General features: G+C 37.6%; 1 protein-coding gene across 6 annotated transcripts in view; it reads right to left on the reverse strand.

The window, feature by feature from the left end:
* scn8aa (sodium channel, voltage gated, type VIII, alpha subunit a) overlaps positions 1–13493 on the reverse strand; it is a 62446-nt gene that overhangs the window by 22830 nt on the left and 26123 nt on the right. For 4 of the 6 annotated variants that reach the window (XR_009206761.1, XM_058410097.1, XM_058410098.1 and 1 more), the window contains exons 10-14: positions 10214–10420; positions 9798–10076; positions 9191–9505; positions 6382–6514; positions 5846–6084 (exon numbers count right to left, since the gene is read on the reverse strand). Coding sequence is in view for 5 of the 6 variants with exons in the window: in XM_058410097.1 (XP_058266080.1) it covers positions 5846–6084; positions 6382–6514; positions 9191–9505; positions 9798–10076; positions 10214–10420 (1173 nt within the window). In the remaining variant the exon portion in view is untranslated. The remainder of the gene's footprint in view (positions 1–5845; positions 6085–6381; positions 6515–9190; positions 9506–9797; positions 10077–10213; positions 10421–13493) is intronic. The other 2 variants (XM_058410100.1, XM_058410101.1) reach the window with 1 other exon arrangement.

A 13493-nucleotide genomic window follows, 5' to 3' on the forward strand; every position in this document is an offset into this window, starting at 1 on the left:
AATATATATTAGGTTATACTGTGGCTTTTTTGAGGAAAAACTGAAGGGTTTGAAAAAGGAAATGTGTATAACAGCCTAATTACAATGCATAACTGTATAAATGTATAATAGCATAATTACAATGTTTTCAATAAAATAAATTCACACCTTATTATATAAACTGATGATTAGAAATGTGATTTATATCTGTAATACATTACTGCGTCTATACGAATAGCATAGACCGGGACTTTGGAAGGAGTCTCCAGTGTCAGCACTTTGTCACCAAGGCAATTTCTTGCAATTGCAATTTCTCAGTAACACGACAAGCTGCATTTCTTGTCCTATTCACTTTAAATCTTTTTCCCAGAGGCCAAAAAATGATTTTGGTTGTGTCCATGATCAGCACTGAATGTCTTTGTTACACTCTTAAAAATTGCTGTTAATTTACGGCAGAATTTTAACAGTATAATCCTGTTATGTACAAAAGCAGTGCATTACTGTTTTTTTAACGGTTGGTGAAATGACGCAGACAAAATATTACGGTATTTTACCGTATTTATTCCATGAAGGAAAGAAAACAGTACTTAACAGGATTTTGGGAACAGAAAGCGAGCATGTGGATTTTCATCCGTCTTCATCCTGTGACTTAACCGGTGAGTGCACATTTGTCTTGCTCCCTTTACACGTTTGCAATTGCAAATAACTGTAATAATTGTGGATGCTAATTGTGTAACTGTTTTACAGTTAAAAAAACCCATAACGTGCCAACGGCATCATAGAGTGGAGCTGGATTTGATTCAGATATTTCCCGAATACAAGGTAAGTTCAAATAAACATGATAATATAATCTCTTCTGCAAAGTAAGCCTTTAAATACTGTAGCATCGAAGTCAGATCGATGTCGTAGCACGCTGAAATTATCAACATCTCGCTTGCTAATTTGAACTTGCTATCTTTTCATTTATTGCGTAATATACCTTCAATGTATATGAGACAAAACGTTTATTTCCGTAACATTCTGCTTGCAAATTTGGGTAAACTTGTTCTAATTAGTACATAATTATTCTGAGGGGAGTTTTTCTTTTGTTTGGCTGTATTTTGGATTGCTTGGATTCAAGTTTGATAGAATAAGTTAAGTGATAGAATACTCAGTAAGAATAATTCCTGTTCAAAATTTTAGTGTTTTGTATGTTTGTTTGTATTGCAATGTTACTTTTAATTAATTAATTAGATTTTTTGTTGTTGTTGAGATTTTTTGAGTTAACTTTTTAATGCTCAAAGACTGTCCATTTTGACTTGTCAGCATGTTTGTGTGTCAGTTATGTGGGCAGCAATGTAGTACGCCAGTGGCCTATGTGAAGCACATGAGGATTCACAGCAATACCCCTAACTTGTTTCTTCATTGTTGTATCCAGGACTGTAACAGGAAGTTCGCAAAATTAGCAGCTTTGAAACCACATCTTTATGGTGGTGCCAAGATCACATTTGTACCCTGCAGTACACCTTGCATGCCATGTCGACTGTTATAGAAAGGACTGACTAACTCCTCGACTGATACTCCTTGATATGTATAGAACTGTCTATTTTATTACATAAGCCACTAAGGGTGTTTTTTCCCTGTATTTCAGCAAACATGGTAAATGCTTTATTTACAACACTGAAAGGGACAGTTCATACAAAATAAATATTCTGTTCACTTCCAGAACAAAAATGTACAGATAATTTACTTGCCCCCTTGTCATCCAAGATGTTCATGTCTGTCTTTCTTTTTTCAGTCGTAAAAAAAATTGTTTTTTGAGGAAAACATTTCAGGATTTCTTTCTATATAGTGAACTTCTATGGTGCCCACGAGTTTGTAGGACGATTTTGAAGTTGGAGGAGTTTTTTTGACATAGCCTAACTGTCTTGAACCGGAATACACAGTACATGCAGAGTTAGACAAGACGAACATTTGAGGTTAAAAAATATATAAATTGTAATTTTTAAATTATAACCAATCATTTTGCTAGTTAAGAGCCTTCTTCCTGGGCTTGGATGGTTTAGAGCCCTTTGATGCTGCATTTAATCTGCATTCAGGAAGTTCAAACTCACCATAGAAGTCCACTATATGGAGAAAAAACCTGAAATGTTTTCCTCAGAAAACATCATTTCTTTACGACTGCAGAAAGAATGACATGAACATCTTGGATGCCCAGGGGGGTGAGGGGATTATCTGTAGATTTTTGATCTTCAAGTGAACTTCTCTTTTAAAACTTTCATTCATCTTCGGAAAGTAAACGCATATACTGTTAAAATTCTGTCATTATTTTTGTTCATCAACTTAAATAAGTCATAAAAATTGTAATAACAATTTCACAAAACACAGCATATACAAGTGTTGACTTCAGTGTCTGTCCAGACTAGTCCACAATCAACATTTTGAAATGCATTTATTATATTAAAGTAACGGGGCTCTGTGACTAAGTAAAATGATTTCAGTTTCCCTTGCATTCATTTGCAATCCGGCAGTAGAAAATGAACATGTTACGTGACTACTGACATTGTTTTTTCTTTGGAATGTTTTAGGTGAAAAACCAGGAAGCTGCATTGATAAATGGATGATCAGTTTTGAGGGGCAAATAATCTATGAGGGCATCCAGGCAAGTGGGCTTGCTGCTGTCTTCTCGACTTACTACAATTTCAATGTGGAGTACCAAGCTGAGCCTGCATGCACGTTGGAGTTCGTTAGACGTTTAGATTCAAATATTCATTTCTCTTCACATTCTCGTTATGTAAACTTTTACCCACACTAATTCTGAATGTATGCATTTGTTTTTCAGGCGCTTCATTGGTATAAATCCCGAAAAAGGCACCAAGGGTGGACAAGTCCTGTCAAAGCGGACAGGGAAGGTCGCCCACAAAAAGAAATCAGTCAACACTCAGGTTGCCAGTTCACTTAAAAAACTAATGGACTTTGAATGGGACTTCATCTAAGTGAACCCACTCATTCACTGACACACCACACACATACCTTACGCATACTCTTCACAAAAATTTTGATTTCATTCTTCCATTATTCCTTCAGTAATTCCTATTTACTAATAATTCAGTAATTCCCATTCACTAAGTAGTTCTCAGTCACTCATTTAGTTTTTTCTAATGTTATGTAAATGTTTTGTTTATTCAGTTAAACATGTTTATTCTGAAGCTTACGTTTATTTAGTCATTCCACTTGCTTGGCCACAGCCACTAATTTTCAGAATATCTTGTGATTAAAGTGCCTTTTGTTTGTCAAGTTTTTTCGAAGGTGTAATAAAGCACGTTTTGAGTTTACACTGCATTGTGTTGAATGGTTAACGTTTTAAAGGCTACATTTGTAAATTGTATTAAACATGTTTTTATTATTATAATAAATCAAATAATTTCATTTAAATTAAAAAATTAAAAACAAAAAAAAAATCAAAGAAATATCTATAAATCATAAATCATTTTTTTAGCAGACCATTTCTCAGTATAATAACATTTGTAGTTAACAGCAAATAAAAAAGTGCAAATAAACATTAATTAACTGTTAATGCTTTTGACAGTAGTTTACTGTTAATGTAGAAAATAACAGCTTTATGCTGTATTTCCAAAAACTGTAAATTTCAACAACAGCGAGACACTGTTAATTTAACAGTAACTTGCTGGCAACTGTGCTGCCAGTAACTTACTGTTTTTTAACGGGACAATTTTTAACAGTGTATGTCACATGGCACAGTGGTGCTTAATGGCTCATATGAAAGGAGACACTCTGGGCTTTTCCCAAGCTTTATTTTTACCAAGCCTACTAGGAAAAATTCGTATTCGTAGTATTTCCAAATGAGATGCCCCAAGTGCTTGTTCATAAGCATCTAAAATGTGTTTATCTTCAACCACTAAAATTCTGTGTAAGGTTATCCCAACAGAGGGAAAAACAGAGGTCTCACAGCAGAGTCCTGACTTTTATATCAGACTATCAGGTGATAAAATGATTCATTTGTTTATACTAATTGAAAATGTCTCATATTTATCATAAGTTCTATTGCTCCAGCAAAATAAAATGCCATTGTATTGAGAAAAGAGAGAGGGAGAGAAAGATAGAAAGAGAGAGAGAGAGAGAGAGAGAGATTCTGGTGAGCTGTTACAACCTGAGTGACTTTTTCCAGCAAATGTAACTTTGTAATTAAACATAACTATAAACGTAAATATAGACCTCATAAATAATCTTTATTTTAATTAAAAAATAATCTGTTCACACAACGAGCTGCTGGGCTGGAATCAGTGCAGATGTTTCTCACAGGATCAGCATTCTCACTCAAGTTTATATCATAACAATTAAGCGTTCCTCGTTAACTTTCCTTTGCTGTTAGAGAACGTGATTCTGTCTTATCCTCTGCATCTTCATCTCAGTCAAAGCGTGCTGCCGTTTTATTTGCCTGAACAATAACACATGCACTTTCACTTATCACGCTTTGTTTGACGGACAGCTAAGATCCTCCTTCTATTCTGGACACGATGTAAGCATTCAGTCATCTCTCTGTAGCGGTCCTAATGAAGTATAACGAGCCCTTAAGTCAGACGCATCCAGGGCTTTTTACTCAGCACATATTAGCAAAGAGGGTGCAGTGAAGTAATCAGAGGACGCTGTGACATCGGTAATAAATCTTCCTGCCCTAGTAGGCTGTAGGAGGCTTGAGCTTGGCCAGGATGCATGAGTCACACTTCCTCTATTCTGGAACAACGTGATCGAAGTCATCTCTAACCTCCAAACAGCTGTGCACCAGCAGCAACTGAAACCTAACATTAGGTTTCTAGCCTGAGCGAAGCTAGTATGTGAATAATCAACATCGGCATCACAGTGGCACGGTAACATCATCAAATAAACTGCCTTCATCTGTTTAAATAAACGATTAATCCTGTCAGCGGACACACCCAAACGGTCATGAAATATAGAGATATGATTATCAGTAACAAAAGCTTTGAGATCCTGATCAGAGGCTTAAAGCCCTTAACCCACAGCCACTCGAATGCATCCTGCCTCTGTTGTAATATAGACATATACTACAAATATATCAACACATTATACAGTGTCTTATCTTATTAATCGTCTTACACCAGCTACAACAACATGGATTCATTACCTACTATATCAATCCCGGTAATGTTGTTCGAATCACACACACACGTCCTGAAGTGTGATCTATACAATACAATGTGTGTGAGCTGTAAATAATCAGACACGCAGGGACACATGGGCAGAGACAAAAGGGCTAGAGAGAGAGGGATTAAAAAAGAGAGACGAAGAGAAGCAGATAGTCATATTACACTTGCACATAGTGTAATAATAAGCAGGTCGTGTTTCTGAGCTATACGTCGCTCTATGCAATGGGATGGAAGCAGGAAACTGAGCTGATTTTAATATTAGGTACCATTTTAGAGCTGCTCATCGATCAGGCAGCATGAAATATTAATGCAGGCCTCCCATTGCCTCAGTCTATAGCAATGTCTCTCAATCAGACTACAGGCAGGGAGGAGCAGACGTGTGTGTGTGTGTGTGTGTGTGAGGCAGATGGAGAGAGATAGATAGAAATATACAGAAAGACAGTGATACAGAGAAATACAGAGACAGAGAGAGAGAGAGAGAGAGAGAGAGAGAGAGAGAGAGGTAGGAGAAAGGCAGTGATACAGAGAATTACAGAGAAAATGAAGGAGAGACATTTATTCCCACCCTTTTCCTTTATAACTGCCTCTTGTGTTCTTGTGGAGGATAGAAACATTAACCCTTTTACATTAGTCTCACTATAGTTAAAAAATAATATCCTTCAAGATGAAGAAGAGTAGAAAGCTGGATTTATGCTCCTCACCAGGTTGCCCACAGAAAGCACGTGCTCGAATTGTTCCGTCATCGGGTAGTGCTCCATGGCCATGAACAGAGTGTTGAGGACGATGCATATAGTGATAGCCAGGTCTACAAAGGGGTCCATCACGATCAGGTTAACAATCTCCTTGATCTTGATCCACATGGGGCAGCATTCCCAGATTAGGAAGGTGTTGGCAAACTTGTACCAGCATGGTGGACACTTTCTCTGTGATTCCTCCAGTTCTTTAAACCAAACAGATCAGATGTAAAATCAGATTCTTGATAATCCTGTGGTATCATATTATGTATTCATTTTTAAATGTATTTTCAAATGTCTATATGAGGTGGCATGTAGTATGGTTTGGTTTTGCTTTGATTGCCAATCAAACAACCGATTCTTATACTGGGGGTAAAAAACTGGACAGGTCACATCCAATACACGTCTTCAAAAAAGAAAAGCAAAAGAAAAACTGTAAATGACATCAGTAACTTGTACATGGGAATGCAGTGCAAGAGAACAAACAAAATAAGACAGGCTACCCTCTACTAATGTATTGGTGACACTCATGACGCTGTTCGCTCGCTCTTTGTGCCCAAAAGATGCATTGAGTTGGTCCATAGAAACCATTAAAGAGCCTGAGAGTTTCTTCTTGATCTCAATGTCAGTGGTTGGCTGTCAAGAAGAAAAAAAGCATTGAGGTTAAACTGAAAGCATTCAGAAACCACAGTCTGAAGTGCATCACAGGAGCAGAGGAAAGAGGTTATCACTATCAGAAAAAGTCAGTCAAAAATACAGTTAAGTGCAAAAACACGCAGGCTTCAACGGGGGAGAAAAGGAGAGCGAAAGATATTTGATTTTGCTTTTTACACAGACTCTTCACAATGACGCACAGCCTTGTCTGGAAGCTGCGCTCGAAGCCTGGTAAATCACCAGTTAATTAAATCAGTCCACTAAAGCACAATTTGCCTTTACTCTATTCCCCATCTCCGAAGCCTGTGTATTATTGCACCATCCAGGATGCCAGAGGGGCGGCAGTTAGCGTGCATCAGCATGCACTCAGAGCTCAGAGTCTTAAGAGTCAGAGAGGAAAAAAAAATTATAGACACCATAATCCATCAGTCCGTTTTCATGCTGCATTTAGATACGCAAGGGCTCTCAGAGATTCGTAAGAACGGCAAACTGTCATGCTAGCTACAGTCAGGAGCAGCAGAAGATTGTCCATTCAAAGTGGGTACTGAAATCAATGATATATAGGAAAGAAAAGAAAGAAGAGGGGAAAAAAAAAGAGAAACTGAAATTATGGAAAGAGAAAGAAGCTCTTTTTGTTTTTGTCCCCAGTTTTAAATGAGATGCGAGTGAGACAGAATGTATGATAGAATGATCAGATAATGAGGCTGTCTGATTGATACAGCCTGTCTCTCTTGTTCTGTGTGCTCCACACACACACACACACACACACAATAACAGACAATTATGTGATCTAAAGCCTGAAGAAGCAGGCAGGATGTGCATTACTGTTCATCTTGGACACACAGTGGGAATCTCCTAAAACACCACAGTGATGGTTAAAATGGACTAAGTGCTCAGACACATGCAGAAGTGAGATCTTAATGTCCATCTTCCATTAATGCAACTGAAAATGCATTTCAGTTTCGCGTCTTAAAAGCAATACGCAGGAGAGCATCTGAAGATGTACGGAAGGAACGTATTTACACATTTACCTTCCTATCATACGATGGACAAACACACAGGACGAAGGAGGGGAAAAATGCATACGTGGAACAAATGAACGTGTCCAAATGAAGGACGAACGTGAAGACAACAATGCTTAATGAAATATGCACGTTCAGAAAATGGACATTTATTTCTATTAAATGATGAAGATATACTCTGTACTTCAGTGTCATTGTATCTAGCATTTTATGCACATATAAACCAGGTTGCCAGTTTATTACTGATTTACTGACTAATAAAATGGCAACTCAGTTTTTTTCTGCTGGAAATGCGTGAAAAGTTAGTTTCATATATTACTGTCAGCGCTTTTAGAAGCAAGATTCCACTTCCTGTGTGTCTATTTGCACCCGGTACAGCTATTTAACTCCCTAAATACCTTAAAAAATACATGAGGAAATGAACTAACCCTTTCTACTTTAGCAATATTAACTAATTATCCAGCTACCTATACATAGAATAATGATTTTAGTAGCTTGCTAACATACGGTTTAATATTATTTTGTGTAAACTAGACACCAATGCTTCTAGAAAACTAGCTAACATTATGCTAACTATTACAGTGTTTAACCCCGGGAGGCTAGCAAGCTATGCACCTGAAACTATTAGCCATGTTTGCTTACAAACTAGAGAATAAAGATGATGTCACTAAAAACAGCAAGCTAGTAAACATTAGGATAACTATCATACTGTATAATGTAAAGCCACAACTACTGATATGTTTCTTTCTCAAAATGAAAACCAGTAGCAAATAGCAAGCTAGAGAATGTTAAGCTAACTATTATAGCCAGTAACCAGGCTTTTAGGCCATTAGAAAGCTAGCCAACCATTAGTGGTTAAGGCTCTGGGTCGTTGACCGGAAGATCAGGGGTTCAAGCCCCAGCACCGCCAAGTTGCCACTGTTGGGCCCTTGAGCAAGGCCCTTAACCCTCTCTGCTCCAGGGGCGCTGTATCATGGCTGACCCTGTGCTCTGACCCCAACCTCCAAGGATGGGATATGCTGTAATGTATATGTGACAAATAAAGGCTGTTTCATTTCATTTTTCATTTCATTTCATTAAACCATTAGCAACATTCCCTATTAAGAGAGCTAGCATTAGGCTGTTGTGTGATTAAAACTAATGTCTATATTTGTATAGTGTAATGTAATAGTGTGTTAGCTAACATTAGGTTGTTGTACTGCGTAAACAAGCCAGCTACCTTGTGGTTCACTGCTAACCCATGGTCATGTTTGTAAGCAAGTGTTAGCCATCAGGGTCCCAGATTGGTTTTGATGTGACAGAGACCAAGCTAGTGGGTGGAAATTAGCACCTAAACTAAACTGGGCACAAAAATGACACATTTCTGTTTTTACCTGGGTGCAAATAGTTTTTGCATTTTTTTTTTTTTTTTTTTACATTATAATTCTCATTTTCATTCTGGCAAAGGCATCAGCCACAGGCAGCTTGCTAACCGAGCTTCAACCCAAAACAAAAAAGCAAAGTTAAAATAATAACCATAAAGAAAGTGTCAAATGCAGGAGAAAAAGGAAAATAAACTGAAAAAATTAAAAGAAAGCCAAGGATCAGAGAGGAAAGATGTCCGTGCCTATACTGATCTACTCGTAGCTGTCCTTACGCTGTCGTCAGAAGCTGCCTTATCTATTATCACCTCAGGCAGTAGGCGTCCTCCTGGACCAGGCCCGATTAGAGACACGACCCCGTTGCAGTCCACCGTGCTGTTGTGTTTGCCGTGGTAGCCGCTGTAGCTGCTGCGGCGGTATGGGCTAAACAGCGAGCTGCGTCTCTGATCGCACTCCTCCACCGTGCTGTGCTCGTCATCCGCAAACTCGTTCTCAGAGCCTGCGTCCCGGCAGCGGCCTTTGAAGCTGAAGATGCTGCTCTTGCTGTTGTGGCGTGATAAGAAGGGTGAGCCAGGGATGCTAAGGAGAGACTGAAGTGGAGCGGAAAAAAGCTGGAGTTTCAGTAGGGAACATGTAAATGGTCAAAACAAAACACTCTTTCTCTTTCAACTGGGATTGTATTTTGTTTTGGCAAGGTAATATGACATGGTTATTCCATCACTGTCATCATTACACTGTCACAAAAAATTACATCTTTGTGCAGCAGGCTTCAGTAACTTTCTCAAGCTTGAGAAACTTATATAAAATAGGCTATTTTTCCTAATTGTTCAAAAATCACTACAGTGTTCCACCACACACTCACACTCAGGTCCTCTGACTCACCTGGTTCATGATGGAGGACCTTCGGCCTAAGCGGTTATCAGGGAAACGGAACCTCTTCTTGCTGCCATCATCTGATTCAGATTTAACAAACTTCTCACTGTCCCCTTTTTCCCTGTCCTGCTCCTTCTGCTTCCACTTCTTCTTGCGGTTTCTGCGTTCCTTGGCACTCTTGGAACTGAGTTTGGACATCTCGGAAGAACTACACGACAGGTTTTCCACTCCATCATCCTCCGCTGCGTCCTCCGACACTGTACCTGCTGATGTGGCCATGGCATTTGCCTGTGACAGTAACCCACCGAGGGATTAGTCAATACGTACCCAAAAAATCAACAAATAAAAGCACAAAAACAAACATTTGGTAGTAGTGATAGGACAGTACAGTTTTCGAGAGGACACTATGCAGTAATATCAGTAACCTGGGCTTCCTCTTGCTGTTTCTTAAGCTGCTCCAGCATGGCTTTGAATTCCTCCTCTTTCCGTGCCGCTTCCTCCATGGTGGCCTGGTTCTGCTCTTCATAGGCCATGGCTACCACAGCCAGGATCAGATTGACAAGATAGAACGATCCCACGAAGATCACCAGCACAAAAAAGATCATGTAGGTCTTCCCTGCTGCTCGGAGAGTCTGAGAAATGCAAAAACAAAAGTGCAAACAATTCATTCCAATACCAAATATGTTTAGGTGTTTTGTAGAAACCTCAGCAGCTATCTGTCTATCTATCTATCTATCTATCTATCTATCTATCTATCTATCTATCTATCTATCTATCTATCTATCTATCTATCTATCTATCTATCTATCTATCTATCTATCTATCTATCTATCTATCTATCTATCTGAAACACACTGGAACGCCCAAACCTGTTCCAGCATGATAACACTCCTGTGAACAAAGCGAGCTCCATAAAGACATGGTGTGTTAAGTTTGGAGTGGACGGACCCTGACCTCAACCCCTCAAAGCTGGGATGAACTGGAAAACCGACTACGGCCCAGATCTCTTCACCAGATAGGAGAGTCTGACTTCACTAATCACATACTCCTGTTGTGAAATGATCACAAAACCCTACAAACATGATTCTAACATCTAGTGAAAAGCCTTCTCAGAAGAGTGGAGCTTATTATAAGAGCAAAGGGGGACTAAATCTCTAATGGGAAATGGCCCAGTGGATTGAAAAACTGAAATCTATTTATAAAATGGAATATATGACTGCCCAACTCTAACTGAACCTGGACATTTTCATACAAAGATTGACACCTATTCTTATTTATCTTGATACATTGAAAATGGTCTGATCAATAAGAAACCTTTACCTATTCCCTATATTTTAAATAAATTAATTTATTTTTTATTTATTATTATTATTTATTTGTTTGTTTGTTTATTACTTTATTACTTTCATTTTTTGTTATTATTCTTTATTTTAATTTTTAATAATTATCTATTTATTTTATATGTGTTTTTTCCCATGTGTTTTCTATCTGCTCATCTTATTTTTGGTTATTTATTCAAGTCACTGCTGTTGTCAAGGAATGTCCAGATCACTGGTTGTAAATTGTTTCAATGTATAAAAATAAAATAAAAATAAATAAATAAACAAACAAACAAATAAATAAATAAAGGGAACCAATAGCAAAAATACATTAAACAAATCCACCTGCAGGTTATACTGTAATAAGAACCTGCTCAATTAAGCTGCTTTACCATTAAGATCATTTACATTATGCTGATTCTCCATCTGACCTCTTTCACATGCCCTCAGTGTACAAACACACACAGTCGTGTTGCACGGACAGGATAAGGCCTAAACTGTGGTGGAGATGCTGATCTCATACACAAATACCCTCAACCTTTCACACCTGGTTCTACATTTACTCGCTTATATACCCACCACTAAACCCACTTATTTCTGTGTTTTAAAAGAATGACAGGCCAAAAAGAATTTGGAGTTTGGAGTCGGTTTAATAGGAGAGTTATGATTGGTTCATTCTGTCAGTTTCTATAGATACCAGAGAGCTGCTAGACCTTGGAAACTGTTTAGGACCTTGGGAATGCCTGAGCAGTGAAGAAAAAAAGAATCAGTCACGACAAGCTTACCTAAGCATGCAAATTTTATATTCATTTAATATAAATATTGTATCATCAAACCAATATCAAAGGGTAATTTCTACCCTTCTTCCATTCTACTTATCCTAATATTACAAAAAACAAGATGGTATTATATGAAATTAAAAAAAGCATAATGATCTCACGGTGTATTATAAATATATAGTATATTATAAAAAGAACCACAGAGGATAAATTTTCAATCTTTCATTAAAAAATAAGACCAGGATTCTTTAATGGATTTAACCGTTACTGGGTTTTACTGATCTGTTAAGAAAATAAGATATAGATATGTTCTTTTTCTATTTCCAGTTAAGTAACACAGTCACTATGTCAATAGCTAGAGATATTAATGTGGAAGGTTTAAGATGAACATTATAGGGCACGCTTCTCAAATAGCCTGGATGTCTATTATCTCATTTAGCATCTGTTCGGAAATATACTGTAACATCAAGCTACTGTGGATATGATACTCCACGTCATAAAATGCTAAAATGCGTTAATAGCATACTAAATTAATCCATTTCATGAAATATTGTCCCATATGTATATAATAAGTTTACACACACACACACACACATACAAGTAACTGAAACAGGGCTGTAACAATGAAAAATGATGCAACATTTAAGAAATAATTCTGCTAGAGAATGCCGAGCTCATTGAGATGACTGCTGTGTGGCCATTAAAAGAACTAAAGAACTGTTATAGTCACATCCACCTCAAACCCTCCCAATAATTAAACCCTTCCTCCCTCTAATAAATAAAAAGCATGAATTATTAAGGTTTTGAAATGGTTTTTGTGCACCAGGACATTCCGAAAGAATGAAATCGAGTTCAAAGCTGAAATATCAAACACTGACATACTGCACACCATAAGGCATCATTCGGAGGTGAGTGGGTGTAAATATAGTCCCGTGCCCGTACAGGGGGCCGGCGACGATCATGACATGAAAGTGAGCAAATATTAAAAAGGTAGATTCAGAGCTCGGACCAAAAATAGGGTAGGCTATGTGCTCCCATCTGGGAGTCATTTCTCATCAGTCTGCCTGCGCTGTAATCCGCAGGTTAATATTTCATGCCTCTTCCCGGTCGCTCCTGTGTTCTAAAGTGTTTCAGCCATTACAGAGCAGCCTACCACGTTCCACTCAGAACCACGGCTGAACACGCAGAGCTGCAGCAGCTCAGACTCAGCACTACATATAATCCAATTTACAGCGTTTCACAGTACTGGTTAAGGAGTATTACATTCACTCTCTGGGTGGAGGAAGAGAAGTGATGTCATGTGTTGTTTTTATCAGTATAGAAATATACATACAATAATAAGTATATTTATTTAATTATTTCAAAACCTTTTTGAAATGACATATATTTTGCATTTCTAGTCGTAAAAACCATAGATCATGTAAATGCTTGTAATAACGAGGGTTTTGGAATGTAAAATAAAAATCTAAATCATTAAGAAAATCAAATCTGCCTTGAACTTAAATATTAACTATAAAAATATTCAAATTAAAATCATTTAAAGGATATAAAAAGGAATAAACATGATAACTCATGCTTTTATACAAAAATAATTTAAAGATGAAGTG

Source organism: Hemibagrus wyckioides, linkage group LG15 (genome assembly GCF_019097595.1).
Source record: "Hemibagrus wyckioides isolate EC202008001 linkage group LG15, SWU_Hwy_1.0, whole genome shotgun sequence".
Classification (NCBI taxonomy): domain Eukaryota; kingdom Metazoa; phylum Chordata; class Actinopteri; order Siluriformes; family Bagridae; genus Hemibagrus; species Hemibagrus wyckioides.